Here is a 23815-nt window from a genome sequence, read left to right on the forward strand (position 1 = left end):
GAGATCAACTTGTTCCTTTTCTCTGGATCTTTCAACATGTCTCTGCAATCACACACAGACACACACACAAGTTAAGTTAATATAATAGCCCTATAATGACTATAATGATATTTTGAAATAACAACAAAAAATAAAAATTAAGATACTGAAGCCAGACCTTAAAAAAAAAAGCATACTACAAATGTATTATGAAATAATATGTGTGTGTGTGTGTGTGTGTGTGACATTCACCTCCTCTGCTGCAGTCTCTCCTCCTCAGGAATACGGAATGAGAATCGTCTCTTGCTGCCCATGCTGCGTACCATCTGCTTCCTGCTGTTATCACACACCTCAGGCACCACCAGTTCGTCCCCCTCTAAACACACACACATTATGCATTATCAGACATATTATTCAAATCTGAATTATTCATTACATCAAACAGCACTACTAAACAAAAAGTTTCAAACAACTACACCCAACGTGAGCTATAATTCTTGCATTTCACTAAATTAGAGGCAGTGCCGTTACCTGCAGTCTTGTTTCTGAAGTAGATGAGTCTGACCGTCTCTAGGCCCAGGAGATTCAAAGAGCCATCCATGTTCAACGGCCGGACCTGCACGGAGCCAGTCAAAGTTTATTTATTCATTTATAAGATGACTCATTTATGTGTTTCAGTAAATAAAAAGCTTTCAGTCATTCTATTATGTTAATTTGGTGCTCAAGAAACAGTTCTTATTATTATTAAATGTTGAAAACAATTGTGATAGGTGTGCAAGAATTCTTTATTTATAATAATAACATTTTTTTTAAAGACTTCTGAAATTGAAATAAGCAAACCTTTTTGAGAGGAATGGTCTGAATCCATTCCATAGTGTTCACATCAAACACATCCACTGCATTTTCACTGTAGACTGACAGGTAGGGGGCGTTGTAGCCTGCCAGATGTAAATCATCCACAAGGTCAATCTAACAAAACCTTTTCACAGCCACACCCTGACCCTTGTCTTTAACCCTTAAGTGTAAATAGATTCTCTCTACTCACAGCAGGCGGTGGGCGTCGCGGGCCACATCAGCTCCTGCTGGCGCGCGCGTCTGCCATGTGTGTCCACATACACTGCAGTTTTGCTGAAGCAGAGCAGCCGTTCTTTATGGGAGATTTCCACTGCACAAAGGGCATCCAAGTTGTCTGCCCTAATAAACGCCAACGTGGGGTCATCTGGGTGAAGTAAGTTGACCGGAGGGGCATCTCCATGCAAACTGTAGCGCATGAAGCCCGCTTGGTAGCCTACACATAACTGCTGGCCGAAGAGCACCATCCACTGGACAATTCCTGGAGCCTGAGATATAGAAAGGGCTGTTGATATTGCTGTGTATGCTAGCAAAGATGCTCTTTGTGATCTAATGAGTATGAACACTATTTACAATTAGGCTGCATATACTTGATTTGAAAAAATGAGAAGGGTTTTGAATACTGTACTTGTATGTCCACCAGATGGCAGTAGCGAGACTTGCTCTTGTTAATTTCATAGCAGGAGATCTGTCTTTTACTGGCGAGGCAGAAGCAGGTGCTATTGCGCACCACACCAGACACCAGTGCCTGGCAGTTTTTAGTATCTGCCACCTTATTCTTGTCAATCTCCCTCCCATCGAGCCCCGCCATGGGGAGCAGACACACTTGTCGGTTCCTGCCCGAGATGACTGCCATTAGGTGCTCTGTGGGCATCAGTTCTACATGATGCACTTTCTTAATGTCACCCACGCGAACAATTTCTAGCAGAGAGAACAAAAATGTTCAATGAATGTTGGTCTTGCATCAGTTATTTCAGTTTTAATGGACTTGTGGTTCAGCAATGGTAGTGCACTGTTTAAAACAGTTAAAAAACTGTTATATCTTATTTTGAGAGTTTACCACCTTTAATAGATTTGTAATCAGATGTCTGCTCTGATACACAGGAAAAATAGAAAAAAAACATTGATTTACCTGCTTTCATGCAAAGAAAGGTCATTCACACTTAGAGGCTATACTAAAAATAACCATTCTCTGTCACTCTGACAGACTGGGTTCTACATTTTCCATCATGCTCTATTTTTATCTGTCGTTGTTTTCATTCTCCCTAAAATTAAGTAAACGTCTGGCATTCCAATGCAATAGACTAATTTTTTTCTGTCAAAATGATGGAGAGCATGTCAATGTTTTTAACATTTGGGAATTACAGAAATTGTACCTCAACTACCCTGAAGCGCCCTGGTAGCTCATACATCAGACTTTACAAGGTTTAAACCAACAAACTTTAAGTCACCAGTCTAGATTTTTGACCACTAAGACACAAACCTTCAGTTTATTGGGTAATGAAGAAATAGGAGGATTAATGAAGGAAGTTTTACCGTCTTTGGTGACGTGGATTACAAACAGGCCTTCCTCATTCCCCAAAGCAAACCGTTCATGGTCTAAACAGAAATTGTGACAATCAAACATTTTGGATTAAACACTTGGTAAGAGTATCAGTATTTGCTCTTTGTGTGTCTCTGTCTGTACCTATAATAGCAGCAGTCTGGGTGGTTTTGATGAGAGGAAGGGTGCTGTCATACGCTTCTTTAGGCACATACACGAAGCGCTCCTTCAGCTTGTTTTTCCTCAGGATGCGGTGCAGTTCATTCAGAGCACACACCCACTTTGTCCTCTCTTGCTCATTGTCGGCAAGGATCAGGATGCATGTCTTCTGACTGGAGGAGGCGGACAGCTGAGATGCTGTTACCTGTGGAATGAACGGAGAACAATATATAAAAAGCAATTCAAAACTGTCTTGAAATGAAATGACTAATGACTGCCTAAGGCTATAGTTAGTTCAGTCATGATTATTACATAATCGCCTGATCGCTATTATTTGATCTGTTATATTTTGAAGAAACCTTTGTGAGAAAAAATGCTTGATGAAAGAGGAAAGTGAAGAATTTAGGACAAAAAATAAATGACTATTCCTATTCTACAAAGGCACAATGCAATTATTACATCAACACTGGAGCTAAGACAAATGGCCAAAAATGGTTGTTTGTAACAGAACAGATCAAAGATTTAGAGATCCGCTTTTGGTTATAACTAAATTTAGACAAAATGTGTAGTTATTGCATTTTGCATTTCTATGGCAATAAAAACAACAATATATATCATAATTATACTACAAAATAATCTAAAGAAATACTTTCATAAGCACGTTTTACAATATTGTTATTCATATCAGTCTCTCCTTGTACAGTATTTGCGAACAAATTCCAAGTTCAACAAAAAATTCAAATGACATTTTTCAAGGTATGCGTATACCTTGAAAAATGTCATTTGAATTTTTTGTTGAACTTGGAATTACCTTTCAAAAATGTGGGCTCAGATTTAAAAACAATAATAATAATAAACACTTTTTCCCCCCCACAAAAATAATAAGCAAAACAACTTCAAAATTATAATAAAAAATGTAATTGTCATAGAAAAATGACAGGATGTCAGAAAAAGATATTCTACAGTGAGAAATTACAAATTGCCTGTATGCTCTTACCCTAAAAATACAGGGGATATCCTTCTTGTTAGCATGGATGACATCAGACTCCAGAACAGAGCTGGCGGAAAACTCTTCATCCCTGCTCAGGATAAAAGCGTGTACAAGTACAATATATGAAATACTTGACTTCTTAAATATTTGAGCATCACATTTGAATGAAGATCTCCCTCACCTCATGTCAATGACCTGGTTAACTGTAACACCAGGCTGGGCGCCTTTCCCTTCTCCAAGCTCATACAGGAAAAGTTTGAAGTCACATACCACTGCCCAGACCCTCTGCCAACCCCTTTTCACTCCTGTGGGCTTTGGTATCTGGAAAAGACCGTCAAAGCTTCATTACAAGTCAGCCAAAAAAAAAAAAAAAAAAGTTTGTGGCCTATAGTATACATCCAGATAAACAGTCAACGGTGGAAAAGGTATGTGGTCATTTCTGAACCCCATAAATAAAACAGAGTGGTCAACAGTGAACAAAATATGAAGAGAAAACATATTTGACCACTCTTACCCTAAGATGGCCCTCATATGCAGTCCCAATGCCCCTCTGAGTGTCAATTCCCAGTTTGCCCGTGGTTTGGTCTGGTGCGACGGGGCACACAGAGGGTGCTTTATCAGCACAGGTGACGTGACAGGAGAAGTTGCAGACTGTAAGGAGAAGTGGAAGACAATGGCAGTGAGTATTACTGAGCATTCTGCCAATAAGGCATCCTTGGATTGGAGAACATTCAATAAACCTGAAAGGTTCACCCTTATTTTTGTTTCCAAACCCGTATGACTTTATTTCTTCTGTGGAACACAATAGGGGAAATATTAAAGATTTATGCTGGTTCTCCTTGTGTGTTCCTCAGAAGAAATAAAGTCATAGGGGTTTTAACATCTCGAAAACTAAAAAAATGATAATTTTTACAGTCGTTTCTAATACTTTAAACACCCAGACTCCTTTCTTTTCTGTTGTCTTACCTTCACAAGTGCAGCCCTGACGGATGAGTCCCACCATTAGAGAGGTACACTGGGCACATTTGGTGGGAACAGTGAAGGTCTTCACACTAAACTGGTGCGCCTTTGGCTGTGGAGCAGAGAACATCAGCAATGTAATTAACCATAACCATATCCATAGATGTTTCAATAGAAACATTACAGCATTAAGACCAGTGGTGTAGTGGAGGGTATACGCAGGTATACAGCGTATACCCCACTTCTTTATCAGTCGGCTTTGCGTATACCCACTTCTAAATCCCCTCTGATGCGCATCATTCAGTAGTGTCCTGCATTAGCCAAAATCATGACAGTCCACCATGACTAGCTAATCAAATCGCATGTGAATAAATGCAAATATTCCCTAAACATACCCAGTAAAGACAGTGATGCGGTCAGGACCGTGGCGCCGCTTCCTTTGAAATAAGTTTGATTATTGCGCGAGCTCCGTCAGTCAGAGAGGATGCTGATTGCCGACAGACAGAGATGCTGCTTCTTCATGCGCGAGAGCATGTAAGGGGATGCGCGCAGAGTGGTAAAATAATAGTTAATTATTGATTACTAATTTGAATCAGTACATTACAACGAAAACAATAGCTTAAAAACCGGTAAACTCCTGTAAACTTTTCAGTCCAAGGATCCAGAGTAAACAAATGCATTCAAACAGTAAGTTCGAAACAGCTCAAATACAGAGAAAACGTCTCGGTTACGTATGGTAACCCTCGTTCCCTGAAGGAGGGAACGGAGACCATTTTGGGGTGAACTAAATATGCAAGACTAGTCTTACGTCACTGTTTATAACACAGGCCGTTCATCCTTTGCTGGGCCGTTTAAAAAAATGGGGACATAAATTAAGAGTATACCCACTTCTCCAGGCACCACTACACCACTGATTAAGACAAATGTTAGACAATAGGATTATTAGACAAAATTCCTATAGCACAATACAGTATTATCGCACAATACTTATTTTTGCTGGAAATTCATGAAAAATGGTTTATAATATTAAACAACCATATGGTAATGCATATTTCTGGATAATCTACTTAAATTAATACTTAAAGCAGTTCTGCAGCACAAATATAGAAATGTATGGAATGGTAAAATGAATACAATAATACACTACAGTTCAAATGTTTGAGCTCAGTAAAAAATGTCTTAATTTTATTCAGCAAGGAAGCAAATTAATAATTTTATAATACATATAGACATTCATAAGGTTTCCAAAAATTCCAAATTCCAAATGCTGTTTATAAATGAATCCTAAAAATAGAATAATAAATGTTTCTTGAGCACCCAATCAGCATATTAGAATGATTTCAGAAGGATCATGTGACACTTAAGACTGGAGCAACGGCTGCTGAAAATTCAGCTTTGCCATCACAGAAATAATTAACATTTTAAACATATTCAAATAGAAAACAGTTCTTTTCTAACTGTAATAATATTTCACAATTTTATTGTTACTGTTTTTTTACTAAATAAATGCAGCCTTGGTGAGCATAAGACTTCTTTCAAAAACACTTCAAACTCTTACCCACCCCAAATATTTGAAAAGTAGTGTAATCTATACAGATTGACACATTTCTACTGCTATAATGTAAACAGTTACCTTAGGTGATGAGTGCCCCAAGCTCCCATAGCCTGATCTTCCTGTTGGAGCCTGAAGACTACGTGACGTTTGGTCAATCAACTAGGAGGAGGACACCAACACATTATTATATAAACAGAAGTGATGGTAAGAGTTAAAGGAATAATTGACTCGAAATTAAAATTCTGTCATCATTTCAAACCTGCCTTTCTTTCTTCTGTGAAACACAAAAACATTAATCTTAAATGCTGGATCCAGGCTGGATCACTTTAATTATATGGAAAAAAGTGGCCCGTGCATCTGCTTTTGTGCTTCACAGTCTGGAATAACATGAGGGCAATTAAATAGTAACAGTATTTTCATTTTTAGGCGGACTATTCCTTTAAGAGTCCAAATGATACCTCAATAGGCTCCATGTCACTGGCGGTGGATGGGGAGCGTGAGCGTGATATACGCCGAGATCTTGAGTCTTCATCTCGTGACGGAGTGTTGGAGGGAGTGAAATCGGCCGAGTCAAGCTAAGATACAAAAAGATGGTAATTATACAAAATGTGTCATGCGGCACAGCCTGTGATACCAGAAGAATATGCCACCATGCAGAGTGAAACACACTCGCAGCGGTATAATGACAATAATATTTTTACTGGAATTACACCCTCTAAGCAGAACAAAGCATGTGCACCCAGGCACCAAGCCAATGAGTGAAGGCACAATACACCCACTACACAGAGACCACACACCAACTACACATGCAAGACGGAATGAAAGGCAGAGAAACAGCATGGGGAGAAAAACAATAAAGGGAAGTATATCCACAATTTATGAGGGTCTTACATTAAAGTGATCTGTAAAGGATTAGTTTACAGAAACGTGAAAATTCATTCATCATTTGCTCACTGCCATGTCTTTCCAAACCTGTATGATTTCTGTATAACTTTTCAACAAATAACTACACTACTGTTAAAAAATTTGGGGTTGATTAAGATTTTTTTTAATGTTTTAAAATGAAACCTGTTATGATCAATAAAGCTCCATTTAGCTGATAAAAAATACAGCAAAAACAGTAATATCGGAAAATATTATTGCAATGTAAAAAAAAAAAAAAGTTGTCTATTTTAATATATTTTAAAATGTAATTTATTCCTGTGATGGCAAAATGTAATATTCAGCAGCCATTATTCTAGGCTTCAGTGTCACATGATCCTTTAGAAATCATTCTAATATGCTGATTCGCTGCTCAATAAACATCTCATTATTTTGTTGAAAACTGTTGCAGCTTAATATTTTTGTGGAAACCATGATAATTTTTTTCAGCATTCTTTCATGAACAGAAAGTTCCAAAGAACAACATTCGTTTGAAATAGAAAACTACTGCACCATAACATCTTTGAAACTTTTCTTTTTTTTTTGGATTTTGACCATCTTTGAAAGAAAAAGAAGACAGTGAAAACTTATTCTGTGCACCATGGAGAAAAACAATACGAGGTTTGGATCGAAAAAACGGTCAGTAAATGATGGGAAAATGATCATTTTAAGCAATCAACTTTTATACAACTTATTTTTCTTTTTAATCTCTATACATGTGCAAAAGTTAAAATTAGATCCAAATATTAAGCCAAGTAAATGAATTTATATGTTTCCATTTAAATGGGCTTTTAAAATGTACCATAAAAGCACATGGTATGGAAGATAAACCACCAAGTTTAATTAACTAACCCAGTCAATAACCCAGATTCTCTGAAGTATATTAATATATAACACTTCAATCACATATATGGTTCATATGTGTTTCAACAGATGAAAGAAAGGTTCCCAAACACATTTCAGATGCATTTAAGCATTAAAGGTCTCATGCAATACAGATATCACCACAATCAGAGCTGCCACCCATGCAGTCTGCAAAACAGGCCATTACAACCTCAGGAAAAAATATGATAGAGGGGGGATTTTGCTGTGACACAGGACAAAAACGGGTCTTACACGTCTGGTTTTGCTTCCAGGACCAAAAGAGGGTGATCGCTTTATATGGAGAGAGAAAAAAAGATGAGAGGAGAGTCAAACGACAAGTGTCAGCTGGATACGATCATGGCCTGGGACGGCAGGTTGGAGAACGGAGGGAAGGGAATGAGGGCGTGTAAGAACACGTCTAATCTGTGGTTGGATTTCTGGGCATAGTTTACATGCACAAAGGAATCACTTCACATCAAAGAACTCCAAGGAGTCACTACCACAAGACACTGGAGTGGATGTAGGATCAGATAAGTACAGCATAACCATGAACTATATCGTTGGTAGAACATAAAATCAATTCAATACTGAATTCAATACAGAAAAGTATGAATACAAAGTATTAGTGTAGTGAAAAAAGTCCTTTGTTACCCTTTATTTGTCTGTGCTGTGTACTTTTATACTTATTTGAATGTTGTGCTATTAGCTTCGCAACATGCTAATGCCAAACTGTATTAGAATCAATTGCGAGTTGAGCTTCCTTTGATATTCTGTTATTATTCCTGTGGGAGTTCCATAACTGGAGTAGGGCCTTTACTTGTCTGCTTTTAAATGTGTAAAATGAATGATGCAAAAAGACATTCCACTATAACAGGGCTGAAGAAGAACTTACATCTTCCCAAAATTCAACTAAAGAAGACGAAGAGGAAGAAAATGAGTCCTGATGGACAACAGAATGAAAAAACAAAACAATAACCATTATGACAGGAGAAAAAAAACTGAAAATAATACAACAGATCAGGAGAATACAGAAAGCGTGTAAAAAAAAATCAATAAGAATGATGAGAAAGATTTCTTTGGAAACCAGAGTGAACCTCTATGCAGATATTCTCATGAACAACGCCTGGGATCTCAAACTTACATCAAACTGATCCAGAGCAGAAGTGGGCGCATTGAGAAATGCCAAGAAAGAATTCTGGGAATCCTGATGCTTCACTCCTAAAAATGACAGAATCTTATCAAAACACATTTTTAAAATCTCATCAAATTAGACTGTAACATAGCCAGAAATGCTCTTTTTATGTCACATCATGAAAAGCAATGCTGAGTAGGTTGGATATTTGATTGTCACCAGTGTTTTTGTTGTTTTTGTTAATTAAATGTTGCCTTGGCAATTAACTGAAATTAGTTTAAGTAGAGCTGCCACCCATGCAGTCTGCAAAACAGGCCATTACAACCTCAGGAAAAAATATGATAGAGGGGGGATTTTGCTGTGACACAGGACAAAAACGGGTCTTACACGTCTGGTTTTGCTTCCAGGACCAAAAGAGGGTGATCGCTTTATATGGAGAGAGAAAAAAAGATGAGAGGAGAGTCAAACGTCATGTACAAGTGTCAGCTGGATACGATCATGGCCTGGGACGGCAGGTTGGAGAACGGAGGGAAGGGAATGAGGGCGTGTAAGAACACGTCTAATCTGTGGTTGGATTTCTGGGCATAGTTTACATGCACAAAGGAATCACTTCACATCAAAGAACTCCAAGGAGTCACTACCACAAGACACTGGAGTGGATGTAGGATCAGATAAGTACAGCATAACCATGAACTATATCGTTGGTAGAACATAAAATCAATTCAATACTGAATTCAATACAGAAAAGTATGAATACAAAGTATTAGTGTAGTGAAAAAAGTCCTTTGTTACCCTTTATTTGTCTGTGCTGTGTACTTTTATACTTATTTGAATGTTGTGCTATTAGCTTAGCAACATGCTAATGCCAAACTGTATTAGAATCAATTGCGAGTTGAGCTTCCTTTGATATTCTGTTATTATTCCTGTGGGAGTTCCATAACTGGAGTAGGGCCTTTACTTGTCTGCTTTTAAATGTGTAAAATGAATGATGCAAAAAGACATTCCACTATAACAGGGCTGAAGAAGAACTTACATCTTCCCAAAATTCAACTAAAGAAGACGAAGAGGAAGAAAATGAGTCCTGATGGACAACAGAATGAAAAAACAAAACAATAACCATTATGACAGGAGAAAAAAAACTGAAAATAATACAACAGATCAGGAGAATACAGAAAGCGTGTAAAAAAAAATCAATAAGAATGATGAGAAAGATTTCTTTGGAAACCAGAGTGAACCTCTATGCAGATATTCTCATGAACAACGCCTGGGATCTCAAACTTACATCAAACTGATCCAGAGCAGAAGTGGGCGCATTGAGAAATGCCAAGAAAGAATTCTGGGAATCCTGATGCTTCACTCCTAAAAATGACAGAATCTTATCAAAACACATTTTTAAAATCTCATCAAATTAGACTGTAACATAGCCAGAAATGCTCTTTTTATGTCACATCATGAAAAGCAATGCTGAGTAGGTTGGATATTTGATTGTCACCAGTGTTTTTGTTGTTTTTGTTAATTAAATGTTGCCTTGGCAATTAACTGAAATTAGTTTAAGTACTACAATTACTCAAATTAAATGGAAATAAAAATAAATGAAAGCTATATAGGAATAAATAAAAAAAAAAAATTTTTAAATTACTAAAACTAAATAAATAAAAAAACTATTCAATATTTAAAATATTAATAAATGTTACAAAATATATAAATAACACTGATCACCACCTCTCCTCAGTCTCAGCTCCTCTGTCTCCTTCCTCAGCCTCTCAATTTCTGAAAGCAGCTCCTGGTTTCTACTTTCGGAATCTTGCAATTTGCTGTAAGATAAAAAATAACAGACAAAAAACTATGCCACTCTATTTAAATTCACCTCATTCAAAAAGAGAGTGAACAAAATAAGCTAAATGTATACTATGCACATAAAGAGTGAAACGAATGTTGATTGAGCTGAAAAAAAGTTATTAGACTTTAAATGAAATCAGCAAACCAGATCTCTAGTTTCAGTAGAGTTAAGCAGAACTATGCTGATATGTGTGGTCTTACCATTCTGTGGCAATGTTAAATGCTTTGACTTTGTTAAGCTCGTCCTGGATGGACTGTTTGGCTCTGATCTCAGCATCCAGCGCAGACTGCAGCTCCAGACGTGCAGACATGTCCAGCTTAGCAAAGCGCCTCATCTTCCACGGCATGTCCTAACAAAGCGAGAAAGAGGCCCACCACATCAGACATGCAGGAAAATGAGAATATGGGTTTCATCTTTATCTGCTGTGGGCATGTCTCACCGTTCCTCTGGCTCCCAAGCTGGTGTTCCTGAGCCCTTCAAGCTCCTCTGTCATTTTTGTGGCTAGAGCTTGGAGGTAACCACGAGCATCTTTCTCATCGCTCACCCTGTATAGATTAGTTTAGCTTAGCTTTACCTTGACATAAACCACAAAATGTGTATATGCAACTGTATTCAAGTGATGAATGGTCAAATTATCTGCATGATCTAGATCCGCAAAGCCATGCAGACATGGGTAAAGGTCATGATCATCATGCATCTTTCTCTGCAAGTGTGATGTCATGTGGCTGCAGGTAGGGGGCTCCACTCACCACTGGATGATCTCAGTGATCTGGGCCTCCCAATGGGCAACACTCTCCTTCTTATCAGCCAACTCTCTCAACTCCTCCTCCAGCTGCCTGTGACTATTACTGAGCTGCTCATATATAGAGCTCAGCTGAAAAGAGAAAAGGAGACCACAAAGAGTTAAGAACAGAAAAGTAAAGATGTGAGGAAGCAGACGGATAGTTATTGGGTGGATATGACAGGCATTGCAGTTGCTAAGGTGGTTGTTAGCATGTTGCTACCAGTGTTGTTATGGTTAACTAAACCTAAAACAACAAAAACATAAACTGAAAAAAGCTTAAATAAAATATCAAATTTAGATATTTATTATAAATAATAAATATATATTTTTATCATATTACTGCATAATTGTATTATATAATAAAATTAAACTTAAAAAAACTTTCATGACGGCTAACGTTGACAAGCACTAAAATGACTAAAAATAACAAAAACAAATAAAAAATAAAGCTAAAAAGAAATTAAAAATAAATATTAAATATATAAATAATACAAAAAAGCACATAACAAAATTACTAGAACTTAATTACTAGAACTTAAACTAAAATTTAAAATCTATCCACACATAATTAGTTGGTAACCAAGCAAGCACTGACTTTGTATGTCAGTAGTATGGAATACTGTCAATGGCTACTGTCAACTGTTTGGTTACCAACATTCTTCAAAATTTCTTCTTTTGCGTTCAATAGAAGGAAGAAACTCATACACGTTTGTAATAGCTTGAGGGTGAGTAAATAATGACCATTTTCATTTTTGGGTGAACTATCCCTTTAAGTGTAAATCTATGGCAGTTTTTCTCTCATTTGATCATCTAATCAATTAGAAAAATAATAGCGCAGTTTGTCATTTATCCCAGATCAACTTTACTAGCTTTCATTGGTTTTTTGTTCAGTAGGAAACTGAACATTGTACGAAAGACAGGAAGCAAACATAATATGTTTCGGCGAGTCCATGCAAAACCTCTGCAGTGCTCTTTGATAAGAATGTGAATTTATTCAGGCATTTCACATCCTGGTTCAATTCCTTCCAAATGCCATCATTCTTGCTTATGTTTCGAAACCTCATCCAATCTGGCATTTGACATGACAGCTCTGGCCGGCTGCGCTATTGTTTTAAACTGCCTTTGTGTTTTGGGTTTCCAGGTATTTTTACGAAATGAATAATGTTTAATATCCATGCCACCAAAAATAAGGAGCCCTTTAATATCTGATATGTCCAAACTTGCAGAATTATTTGACTGGCTGATTCCCATTTTAACCCGCAGTCCAAAGTAAACAGTGGCTGAGCCAAGACGCAATTTTGTGTAAGTGTGTGTGGTTACAATCTCTCTCTAGGAATGTTAGCAGATTTGGGGAAAGAGTGCCAGAGGAGAAGGGGTTTGATGTATACTTTTTGTGATGAAAGAGACACAGGCTAATGCATATCATGGGCGTTGGCACATGTGTTTGTGAGAGCGATAGAGATCTCACTTTCTCCACTTCACTTGCGAGCTTCTTGTTTTCGTCTGTCAGATGCGCTCTCTCCCTCTCGTACTTCTGCTTGTACTCCGTCTCAAACTCCTCTCGCTCAGTTTGGCTGTTACAAACACAACAATGAACATGATGAAGTTTACAGTACAGCTACATTCTGCTACTATGAAAATTCAATGTATAGAAACAGATCTACAGGTTCACACTGGTGGCCCAACAAGCTGGTGGTCTCATTATGACCATGGAACATTCACAGACCATGGTTCTTACATTCAATATCAGATTTATGCCTCTTAATGTCATATAAAAACAATCTGGTGCATCTGATTGGCTCTTTCTGCCTAAGTGGGCGGCAGACAAGAAAAGCTGTAAATATCTGCCTATATGCAAAGGCTAAATGTGCCAGCAGCTGTACGATTACACGATGCTTTTACTGACAATGTAAAGAAACTGCATAAAAACCTGGTCACATATAGTCACACATGTACCTTTCTCTGCGGGTTTTCTCCAGTTTGTCTTTGAGCATGAGAATCTCTTTCTGAAATGTGAGGTGTTGACCCTCAGCATCGCGTAGCTCCTTCTTCAGGCCCTTCAGCTCGCTGCTGTGGAGTGTCTCTCTGCGACACAACTCCTCCTCATACTGCACGTTCTTCTTCTCCAGCTCTGCCCGTATGCGCATCAGCTCCTGCTGTTGGTCTGAGCTTGCCGCTGCGTGAGGTGGCCCGGTTTGTTTCAACTGCTGTAGGAGGATCGAGACACATGCAAGCATGAAGTGAAAGAAAGGACTAAGAGAATGAGAGAAAAGGAGGAAAATGGGAGCAAACAAGATCTAAAAGAGTTTTTCATGTATATGTATATTATATATATATATATATATATATATATATATATACAGTGGTGTGAAAATTCATATACATTTTAATATAAAGTAGACATGTTGTCAACAATATATATATATATATATATATACACCAGTAGAGATTTTGGACTATCTTCTCTATCACATGCTCACGTGATGTTGCTGTGCTACGTGGTCATCGTTTGCACGTGTTTTTTAAACCTTGCGGTTTAATTTTTATTTTATTGAATAATAATTTGATTTTAAACCGTTGAAACACAATCAACAGGCGCACGCACGTGAAGACGGTGCTCAGAGAGTACGGAAGTATTGAACAGAGTTATTTTTGCCGCTTTATAAGCATTGAACGGTTAAATACACACACTTGTATGCCTGTTTTTGCAAGTATCCTCGCAAACACAGTATTTTTGGTCTTAAGTGAAAGCAAACAGCTGAGAAGGAAAACAAGGGTAGCAGTATATCAGATCTGGGTAGCTCTTAAAGTGACAGCAGTCTAATATTCCTGCTGTCTGTCATTCATGTTAATCTCTCACTGCTCTTGACTAAATCACTTTTGTAACTTTAATATATATATAATATATATATATATATATATACACATAACATTTCTAAATGGCAAATTATCAGGCAATTAATGTATATTAATGTACTCATGCATTGTCACCTTCATCCCTTCCAGTTCCTCCTCCAACTGTCTGCTGTACTGTTCGGTTCTCTCTCGTATCTTCCTCTCTTTCAGAGCTTCTGCTGCTTGCTCCTCGGCCTGGGCCTCCAACTGCGAGGAAAACACCACAAACTTCAAATACGCAGCCAACAAAACCACAAATACGATACCACTGATGATTGCTGGGGCACTGCATCAAAATTACAAACATGTTGACTTGGCTTATATAAAGAGGTCAAACACCAGTAAGTTTCAGTAAGTATACCTCTTTGCGCATTCTCTCAGCTTTGCGAATCTCTAGCCGTAGAGCCTCTAGTTTCTGCGAAATTCCTTCCATCTCCTCCTCTTTGTCTCTGAACTGTCGGCTCAACCGCTGCTTTTGTGAGCGCAGATCGCTCAGCTGCTCGTTCAGCTCAGAGAACTCCTCTATGGCCACCTTCTTTTGACTGTGAGCCTCCTTTAGCTCCTTCCCCTGAGCCTTCACTTTCTCTGCCAACTCCAGCAGCTCCTTCACATATTCATTACAGAGTCAAAGTTACCATAAATTAAGGCTGGAATACACTACACAACTATTTACCAGATATTTCCCCTGATCTGCAGACTGGACAAGTCAATGCTAACTACCGAAAGTCAGAGTCAATCTGCAGATTTTGGGCAGTCACAGTTTACAGATTTCATCGAAAATCACATAGTGCATTATGGACACAGACTTTTAGCTTCAGACTAAAAGAAGACTGATTCCATCCAGTCAGAAGACATCAGACACGTTTGATATTTTGAGATATTTTGTTTTCATTCGTCATGTGTCTTCCTACTAATGTGACATGATTCTGCAATAATTTGTTATGTTCAGTATAACTTAAAAGTCTGGTAGTGTGTGATCCTCAGTCGTTTAATGCATGATGCCCAATATTTCTCTGTAACAGTTTACAAAGTTGATCCCTAGCGTTTTAAAATATGTTCACATTTTAAAAGTCATATAGTGTATTCCAGCTTTTACTGTCTATGATCAACTATTTACTAGTCATTGAGTTAAAGAGTAATCTGTTAAACAGCATGGTTAAAGATTAGTCAGCTCATGTCACTGTTACCATTATACTATGCCAGCTGTCACAAACAGGGGAACTAGTTAGTCTTTTAAGGCAATTACACTGAAAAAAAAACACACACAGCACAGACCATCTTTAAGTGGTTTACTGGTCTCCCAGTCTAGCCACGCTGTATTCTAATGGTTTTAGAGGAGTTTTGGTCATTTTTAGCAGATTAACAAGCTGAACATCAGCTTGGCCAGGCTGGAAGACCAGCTAGACCGGTTTAAACCATCTAAAACCAGTAAATCTTAGACTAGTTTAAGACGTAATTTAGAATCCTCATTTTTGGATTAAAGGCCAACATGATTAGAGTTGGTAAACCACCTTGGATCACCTGGTGGAGGCGTGGTTGAGCTAGTTAACCATACTCCAAACATCTTGACCTAGTTGACAAGCTTCAGCTACCTAGACTAGTGTAGAAAGCAAGCTAACAGTATGATTTTATGCCTATTTTTAAAATGCAATGGAATAGGTACCTTCTGCAGATCATCTTTCTCTTGCGTGACACTCTTCAGCTGTTTCTCTAAGCTCCTGATGACCTTAGAAGAGTCTTCCAGGTCTCTTCGAACCGTGCTGGCCTCCTCCAACTGCTGTTCCACTTGACCAGAGTCTGATGTGACAAAACATTAAGCCGGGCTCAGTGTTGGGTGTAACTAGTAACTAAGTAATTAGTTACTGTAATTTAATTACTTTTCCCTTGAAAAAGTAAAGTAAGGGATTACTCTCATTTTTTGTTTAAATACTTTGGTGAGTTAATAAGAATATTTGTAACACTTTAGTGTCCAATTCTCACTATTAACTAGTTGGTTATTAGCATGAATATTACTGGGATATTGGCTGTTTATTATTACTTAAAAAGCACATATTAATGTCTTATTCTGCAAGACCTTATTCTAAATCCTTAATCCTACCCAATTCTTAAACTTAATTGTCAACAACTACGTTACTAAGTATTAATAAGCAGCAATTAGGAGTATATTGAGACAAAAGTAGTTAGTTCATAGTTAATAGTTAGTTAATAGTGATAGTGTGACCAGAAGAATTTATGTAGTTATCTATTATTTATTTGAAAGAATTAAAAGAACCGTTTCATGTCTTTCCTTGTATCATTCATTAACTTTGATATAGGATTCAGAAAGTAATTAGTAATAAGTGATTAAATACTTTTTTGGAGAGAGTAATTTGTTCAGTAATCTAATTATACCGTTGAAGATGTAATTAGTAACTAGTAATTAATTACTTTTTTAGAGTAACTTACCCAACACTTATAGAGTCTTTGTCTAGAGATGTCACTACACTCAATGGGTAATCAATAGAGTACAATAAAGACCCAAGACCAGGACTGTGCCCTTGACTGAGCGTGTTCTAACCCAATATCGAGCTCTCACCTGCTATCTGTTTCTTCAGGATGTCGATCTCACTCTTTAAACTCCGGATCTCTACCTCTTTATTGGCATTCACTGGGGCGTCCGAATCAGGGTACTGCAGTGCCTGCACTGTTTGCGTGGACTCTAAGGGAAAAAGGATGTTTCAGAGAGACAGAAAGATCAAATATGATTTAGTGCGGATGTGGTAGTGCCCTCACCCTGTAGTTTACGCGCAAGTTCGGTCTTCTCCTGCTCTAGACGTCGGATCCTCCTCTCATAGGCCTCTGAGGCCAGGCTCTCCTCCAGGCTTCGCTGAAGATCAGCATCTACCTGTGGCGGTCCAATGGACTCCCGCAGACACCCTCGATCTGATAGTGTGCTATAGAACCACATCACACAAGAAACTGCAGTTCAAATTTTGTGATGCCGCAGAATAAATCAAACTGTTAAAGTGCACTACAACCTACACTACCATTCAAAAGTTTGGAGTTGTTAAGATTTTTTAGTATTTTTAAAATGTTTCTTATGCTCACCAAAGCTACACATATTTGATTAAAAATACAGTTACAAAAACAGTAATATTGTGAAATATTATTACAATTTAAAATAATTGTTCTCTATTTTAATATATTTTAAATTATAATTTATTCCTGTGATGAGTCAAATAATCCTTCAGAAATCATTCTAATATACTGATTTGGTGCTCAAGAAACATTTATTATTATCTCTGTTATAAAAAGGTTGTGCTGCTCAGTATTTTTCTAGAAACTGTGATGCATTTTTAAGGATTCTTTGATGAATGAAAAGTTCTGCATTTATATGAAATATAAATCTTTTGTAACAATGTAACTGTCATATATTTTTTTTTTACATGTTTTAAAAAGGCAGGATGAATAAATATATGACTCACCATTTGCTTGTGTAGGTGAAGCCTATGAATGGGAGGTGGTGTCCAGAAAATGGTGTGTGTGAAGGTGGGGGCAACGTCTCCTAAAATATAATATAATCCAGTTCTGTATAGTGGCATATTTAAGAGGAAATGTGTCTCTGCAAAAATCTAACAAACACACATTAAGGCACTTGTGTGGAATAAATTCATCAGCTTCAGGATAAAATTAGAAAGAAATTAGACACATACACAGTTTTTGAAGCAATCATCATCCACGTCAAAGTTGGAAGTGTCAGTGGGGCTGCTGACTTCGGGGATGTAGGGGGCTTCACATGTGCGGATGTTGTCCCAGTCGATGCCTGTGAAAAAGGGGTGCTGTTTGAAGTCATCGATCCCATTCTGGCCTAACCGGTGTTCTCTGCTGCAGATCAGCCGCCGTATGAGATCTTTAGCCTCCTCAGACACATCTGTCACCTGAAGTGGGAACTGAAAGCGCTCCTGAGAATGAATGAGTTAAAACATACTTAGTGCTCAGTGCTACGCATTGAGACTCTCTCAAATATCTCTGCCTATCTGCACTAGTTACATGTGCTCGATTAGTTAATTCCCACACAGAACTAAATGAACCTTGATGAATAGGTGAATTTTTACCTCATTGTTAGGTTGAGATGACTAATCCAGAATAAAATAGTCAAGAAAAGACAAAAATAATTTTTAATTCAAAACTTCTACAATCCACTCATGACTTTTTGTTTTATACCAAGAAAGAGACACAAACAAATTATCCTGGTGGTGAACTAAAAAAGGAACGGGTTACCTAGAAATTAAGCTACTCTACTGCAAACAGATTTCAGAAGAGGATCTCTACAATTAAAGGTGAAATGTGTAATTTCTGCATCACTAGCATCGCATAAATAGCACTTGTTTTCCTAAAGCTTGTTTTCCTAAATGTTTTCATAGTATAGCGTTTTTACACTATTGAGGGGAAACAACCAATGAATGGCTTGCTTGTCTCTAAAGGAAGAATGTACAGTATTTTAACACCTACAAATTACACATATCACCTTAAATACACATTGGAAAATAACAACACTGTCAAGTTACTGCACAGAATCACATGTTGGTCTACGATGCAAACTAACCTTATGATTCATGATCTTTCCATAAGTCTCCACCAGGGATTCAGCATAAAAGGGTGTCTCTCCATACAGCATCTCGTACATGCACACACCCAGAGACCACCAGTCACACTCCGGCCCGTACTTCCCCTTCCCGTCCTCCATAGCCTGCAAGATCTCTGGAGAGATGTAGTCCGGGGTCCCAACTGCCACAGAGGACTGGACCTGAAAGAAAACAGGAAATTATAACACAAGACTTACTTAACAAGAAATCATGTGCTTGACAATTCAGGATTGAAGATCAAACTCACTGTCCCATCTTCCATGAGCTTGAGGCATGAGCCAAAGTCAGCCAGTCGGATGTGACCATTCATGTCCATCAGGATATTGTCTGGCTTAATATCCCTGATTACACATAAAACACAATCATAAACATTTTTGTTCCAAACCAAAAAGAACCATAACAAAAAAGTCAAAGATTATAGTGTCATGCTAAATGAATATGATAATCAGAATCAGAATCAGAATGAGCTTTATTTTTATTGCCAGGTATGTTTTCACATACGAGGAATTTGTTTTCGTGACAGAAACTTCCACAGTGTAACAGAATGACAGTGACAGAACAAAAAACACAGATAATAAAAAATAAAAAATAGAACCATGAGATGGATTGCCCGAGGGAAGAAACTGTTCCTGTGTCTGGCCGTTCTGGTGCTCAGTGCTCTGTAGCGTCGACCAGATGGCAACAGTTCAAAGAGGGAGTGTGCTGGATGTGAGGGGTCCAGAGTGATTTTGCCAGCCCTTTTGCTCACTCTGGATGATCATTCATTGCCATGGTGTGTGCATATGTATTAAATTAAATTATATAAATAAATTGATACTTACTGTATTATTTGTTTATTTTTGTTATTATTTATATTATGTGTACATATAGTTAAATAAAAGGTGTATATATCAGACCACACTGGTACAGTGGTGTGCAGGTGGACTAACAAAGGGTCTGTGGTGTCCTAATGAGGGTCAAAGGTCATGTACACACTCTTGCCGTATTACACTTACTCAAATAACAGCACAATTTGTGCCAGATTTCTAAATTGTCCGAGATGTTTCATACAATATCTGTTTAAGACGGCTAAGTTTATCTATATAAATAAATCACACAACTGTCCTGTGGCTGGCACAAGTACAGTGATGGCTGTCGTAAAAGAGATAAGCAAAACTTTGAAGGACACGCGCACGCTATCTCTCAAACAGCCGGGGGATTTACCAGTGTCAGCACATCATTAATCATAACAGCTCATAAACCCTAAAACTCAGCACTACTGACGTTTTTGTTGCGCTTTACAGCCAACTACATTGCAGACATTACAAGCTCATACAGTATGTGTGTGTGTGTGTGTGTAAGCTGTGATCTTCCAGCTTTGGCAGAGTTTTAGTACACTGCGTGAGGAGAGTAGTGGAAAGCACAGAGATTTTTTCCCTAAGTGTTGATTATTAATGCAAGATATGAAGATATATATGTGTGCGTGTGTGAGATGAGAGGCAGGCAGCCACCCCCTGCTGTCGAGCAGTTGAATAGAGGGCCAAAATGAACCATGTATGAGAGGTCTGTCTGAGATTGTGGTAGGAACTCAGTGGGTGATGGAACTCTTTTCATAATGGCTTGACCTCATCCACACTGAATAATGAAGTCAACACTACGTTTATAATATACTGCACACCTGTTTGTGTGTCATGTTTCGTAAGTTATTTAACCATTAAGAAATCACTGAATTTTTTAATCACTGAAAACAAGCCTAAACTATTTAGAAATGCAACAAGATTTCATTTAAAATGTATTGTATACATATGATTTTAATTCATTTTAATCATTTTAATACATATATATCAACTATGAAATAAGTAAATATAAAATATATTTCTTTACTATATTTAACTATACACCACTATTCAAAAGTCTCTGAAAGATGTACGTTTTCTGAAATAAGTCTCTTATGCTCACTAAGGCTGCATTTATTTCATAAAAATTTATTACAAGCCATTGTAATATTGTAAAATATTATTGCAATCTGAAATAACAGTTTTATGTTTTAATATGTTTTAAAATAATTTATATTTTTAATTATATTTATAATTTGTTAATTAAAATTTTTTGTCATTTATTTCTGTGATGGCAAAGATTAATTTTTAGTAGTTATTACTCCAGTCTTCAATGTCACATGATCCTGCAGAAATCATTCTAATATGCTAAATTTGATGCTCAAGAAACATCTTATTCAATTCTTATTATAGTGAATGTTGAAAACAGAACATTTTTATAAAATGTGATACTTTTTTCAGGATTCCTTAAAAAAAAATCTAAAGATATAATGCTAAAAAGAACAGCATTTATTTGAATTACAAATTTTTGAATAGTAGTGTACCAGTATAAATAGATAAAGCACCCAAATGAATGTAATAATTCAGAGACATTATTATTTCATTATTGTGGCAGATGAAAGCATTGTTTGACTTTTAATAAAAAGTTAGTGCAATGAGATGCAATGACAACCCGCAATTGATGCATTCATTTTTCAGAAGGAAATCATTACAGAATTTATGTACAGCTCCACGGACACAATCAATTAGGTTGAGTTTGTGTTTTAACTGAAACACAAAATATTTATAAATACATTTATATTTTTTCAATAGCAAATTCGAACCCAATGCACAGCAGATCTCTCAACAGCCATAATCCATGACCAATTCTGCAGACCATCCAGACCCCTCATTTTGCTGAATCTGTCACTGAGGTCTTAAACAGTTTTTTTCTTTCCAAGAGGGTTTTGGCTTGATTGGGCCATTCTCACCGTCACGGTCCAGTGCCACAGAGCAAACATCAGTAAGCAGAGGAGGACATGCTAAACCAATTACAGAAGTAGAGAAACTCTGAGCCAAACAAATATGCTCTACAGAGTCCATAGATTAACACTATGAGCTAACAAGGTTTACCACAGATAATGTGGAAATATTCATGACACAGCCATTGGCGATGACTACATAGCATTATTACTCCATCCTTGTGTGTGTAACTCATTGCTAAGCTTATATTTATACTGTTAAACTTGGCTTGTCTTATATCTATATTAGATTTGGTTAACCTGGCCGCATGCCTCCTGCTAGACTAAATGCAATTCACTTTGTAATGGTGCATTAAGGGGTCCGGTCTGGTCAGCAGGGGTTGTAGTGTAGGTGATAATTGGGTGGCTCTGTCCCGGGCTGCTGTCTTAAGGAGCAGCGGACTGCGAGCAGAGGGAGGTAATCCCACTTTAAGACCACAATAACCATCTGTGAGCACCATCTGGCCCAGCCTCATGCCTACCACAGGGACAGCTGGTCAGCTATAGACAGGAAGAAAGAGAAGGGGGTGGGACTCATTGTATAGGGATGTTGTATACATTTCAGCAATTCATTCTGTCCTTTATTACTCGAGCACTGAGCTCAATCCATTATTTCCAAAAAAAAAAAAAACGGAAGCGTGGATTATGTGGAAACTTCAACTTGTAGGTCAAGGCCCTGTTGTTGAAAAAAAGCTGTTCTACAAGCACTAAGAACGCCGTCGACGTCGCCAAACAAAGCTCTTTATGAGGTCATCCAATCACCTGTGCCAGTTCAGATGAATGTGGCTTTATCCTCAGGCAACGACTGTGCATCTTTCTCTTTGATAAAGGATCTTTACAGGTAACAAGAGATTCCCTTTTGACATTTGAGGTGCGACGAGGCATGTCTTGGTGGCAAATGAAATTCCAGATTCCTTAGAAATCAGCTGAGGCATCACACACATGGCTTTGATCAATAGCAGGACACACATATGGCCCTGATCAATAACCGAGTATAATGCAATGGTCACGCACAACAAAAACACGCAGATGCTAGTGCGTCCGGTTGGCTCTTCAGCTGTGACATGGGCTGGTCCTTTTCAGTGAAAGGATCAGAATGCACCCTATGCAAATATCTGGCCGGGAGGAACCGGGCACTTAACACCACTTACGAGTACAATCTCTAAAAATCCTCCACTTTAACACAACAGCTTGCCTACTTAGTCTAATGAGGGCTGGGTGAAAGCAAGGGATCCAAGCTTTTCCTGGAAAGAGCTTTCGAGGCAGGAGCCGACTAATGTAATCTGGAGACTGGAAGTGTGAAAGCTGTATTTAAAATGTAAATGTGAATTAATTAAGTGACAAAAGTCATTTGAGATTTATTAAATCCATTTAAAGGCATTGTTAACCCAAAAAATGAACCTTTATTCCTCGCTAAGCCATTATAAACTTGTTTTTCATGGAAGATGCATCATGTCAGGTTTGATGTCAATGCTGAATGATAAAGTCTCTGTCATACAACTTATGTAATAAAGTAAACATAATAAAAGTATAATAAAAGTGAAATCGCAATGTGTTTCAGTGTGATTATTAAATTGCAAAAACTGTGATTTAATTAAATAAATGTACTGCATGTTTTAAAGTCAAATTAAATAATTATGTTTATAATAATATAATATAATATATAAATCATTACATACTTTTTATATCACTGTTTTAAAATAGTAATATTTTTTGTTTTGTTTAATATTTGTATCTTTAATAATAATAATAATAATAATTTTTAATATTATTATTATTGTTATTATTTTTTCTCACTTTATTTGTAAATGATCAAGTATTAAAAATTTTCAATATTTCAAAAATACAGTTAAAATGACATTTTAACATGTGACTATATATAAAGAAAGGGGATCAGAAT

At 37.3% G+C, this 23815-nt stretch overlaps 2 protein-coding genes across 2 annotated transcripts in view; one reads left to right on the forward strand and one right to left on the reverse strand.

Moving 5' to 3' along the window:
- Positions 1 to 9819, forward strand: part of LOC107732395 (frizzled-3-like) — a 35513-nt gene extending 25694 nt beyond the window's left edge. The window contains exons 8-9 of the transcript XR_001638869.1: positions 2481 to 2487; positions 9809 to 9819. The gene's annotated coding sequence lies outside the window, so the exon portion shown is untranslated. The remainder of the gene's footprint in view (positions 1 to 2480; positions 2488 to 9808) is intronic.
- Positions 3 to 23815, reverse strand: part of LOC107732358 (serine/threonine-protein kinase MRCK alpha-like) — a gene marked incomplete at its 3' end in the record, with an annotated part of 65934 nt that continues 42121 nt past the window's right edge. Inside the window, exons 7-39 of the mRNA XM_016543653.1 lie at positions 19348 to 19441; positions 19061 to 19261; positions 18570 to 18590; positions 18168 to 18416; positions 17940 to 18019; positions 17248 to 17408; positions 17051 to 17173; positions 16139 to 16272; positions 14837 to 15079; positions 14572 to 14682; positions 13537 to 13787; positions 13049 to 13154; positions 11546 to 11670; positions 11236 to 11341; positions 10997 to 11145; positions 10679 to 10770; positions 10239 to 10315; positions 9990 to 10037; positions 9344 to 9382; positions 6498 to 6614; positions 6118 to 6198; positions 4491 to 4596; positions 4039 to 4175; positions 3706 to 3845; positions 3531 to 3612; positions 2519 to 2738; positions 2368 to 2430; positions 1460 to 1752; positions 1025 to 1319; positions 820 to 917; positions 511 to 595; positions 232 to 355; positions 3 to 42 (exon numbers count right to left, since the gene is read on the reverse strand). Of these exons, the coding sequence (XP_016399139.1) occupies positions 3 to 42; positions 232 to 355; positions 511 to 595; positions 820 to 917; positions 1025 to 1319; positions 1460 to 1752; positions 2368 to 2430; positions 2519 to 2738; positions 3531 to 3612; positions 3706 to 3845; positions 4039 to 4175; positions 4491 to 4596; positions 6118 to 6198; positions 6498 to 6614; positions 9344 to 9382; positions 9990 to 10037; positions 10239 to 10315; positions 10679 to 10770; positions 10997 to 11145; positions 11236 to 11341; positions 11546 to 11670; positions 13049 to 13154; positions 13537 to 13787; positions 14572 to 14682; positions 14837 to 15079; positions 16139 to 16272; positions 17051 to 17173; positions 17248 to 17408; positions 17940 to 18019; positions 18168 to 18416; positions 18570 to 18590; positions 19061 to 19261; positions 19348 to 19441 (4291 nt within the window). The remainder of the gene's footprint in view (positions 43 to 231; positions 356 to 510; positions 596 to 819; positions 918 to 1024; positions 1320 to 1459; positions 1753 to 2367; positions 2431 to 2518; positions 2739 to 3530; positions 3613 to 3705; positions 3846 to 4038; positions 4176 to 4490; positions 4597 to 6117; positions 6199 to 6497; positions 6615 to 9343; positions 9383 to 9989; positions 10038 to 10238; positions 10316 to 10678; positions 10771 to 10996; positions 11146 to 11235; positions 11342 to 11545; positions 11671 to 13048; positions 13155 to 13536; positions 13788 to 14571; positions 14683 to 14836; positions 15080 to 16138; positions 16273 to 17050; positions 17174 to 17247; positions 17409 to 17939; positions 18020 to 18167; positions 18417 to 18569; positions 18591 to 19060; positions 19262 to 19347; positions 19442 to 23815) is intronic.

The sequence above is a fragment of the Sinocyclocheilus rhinocerous genome, unplaced genomic scaffold (assembly GCF_001515625.1).
Source record: "Sinocyclocheilus rhinocerous isolate Xijiao unplaced genomic scaffold, SAMN03320098_v1.1 scaffold68, whole genome shotgun sequence".
NCBI classification, from domain to species: Eukaryota; Metazoa; Chordata; class Actinopteri; order Cypriniformes; family Cyprinidae; genus Sinocyclocheilus; species Sinocyclocheilus rhinocerous.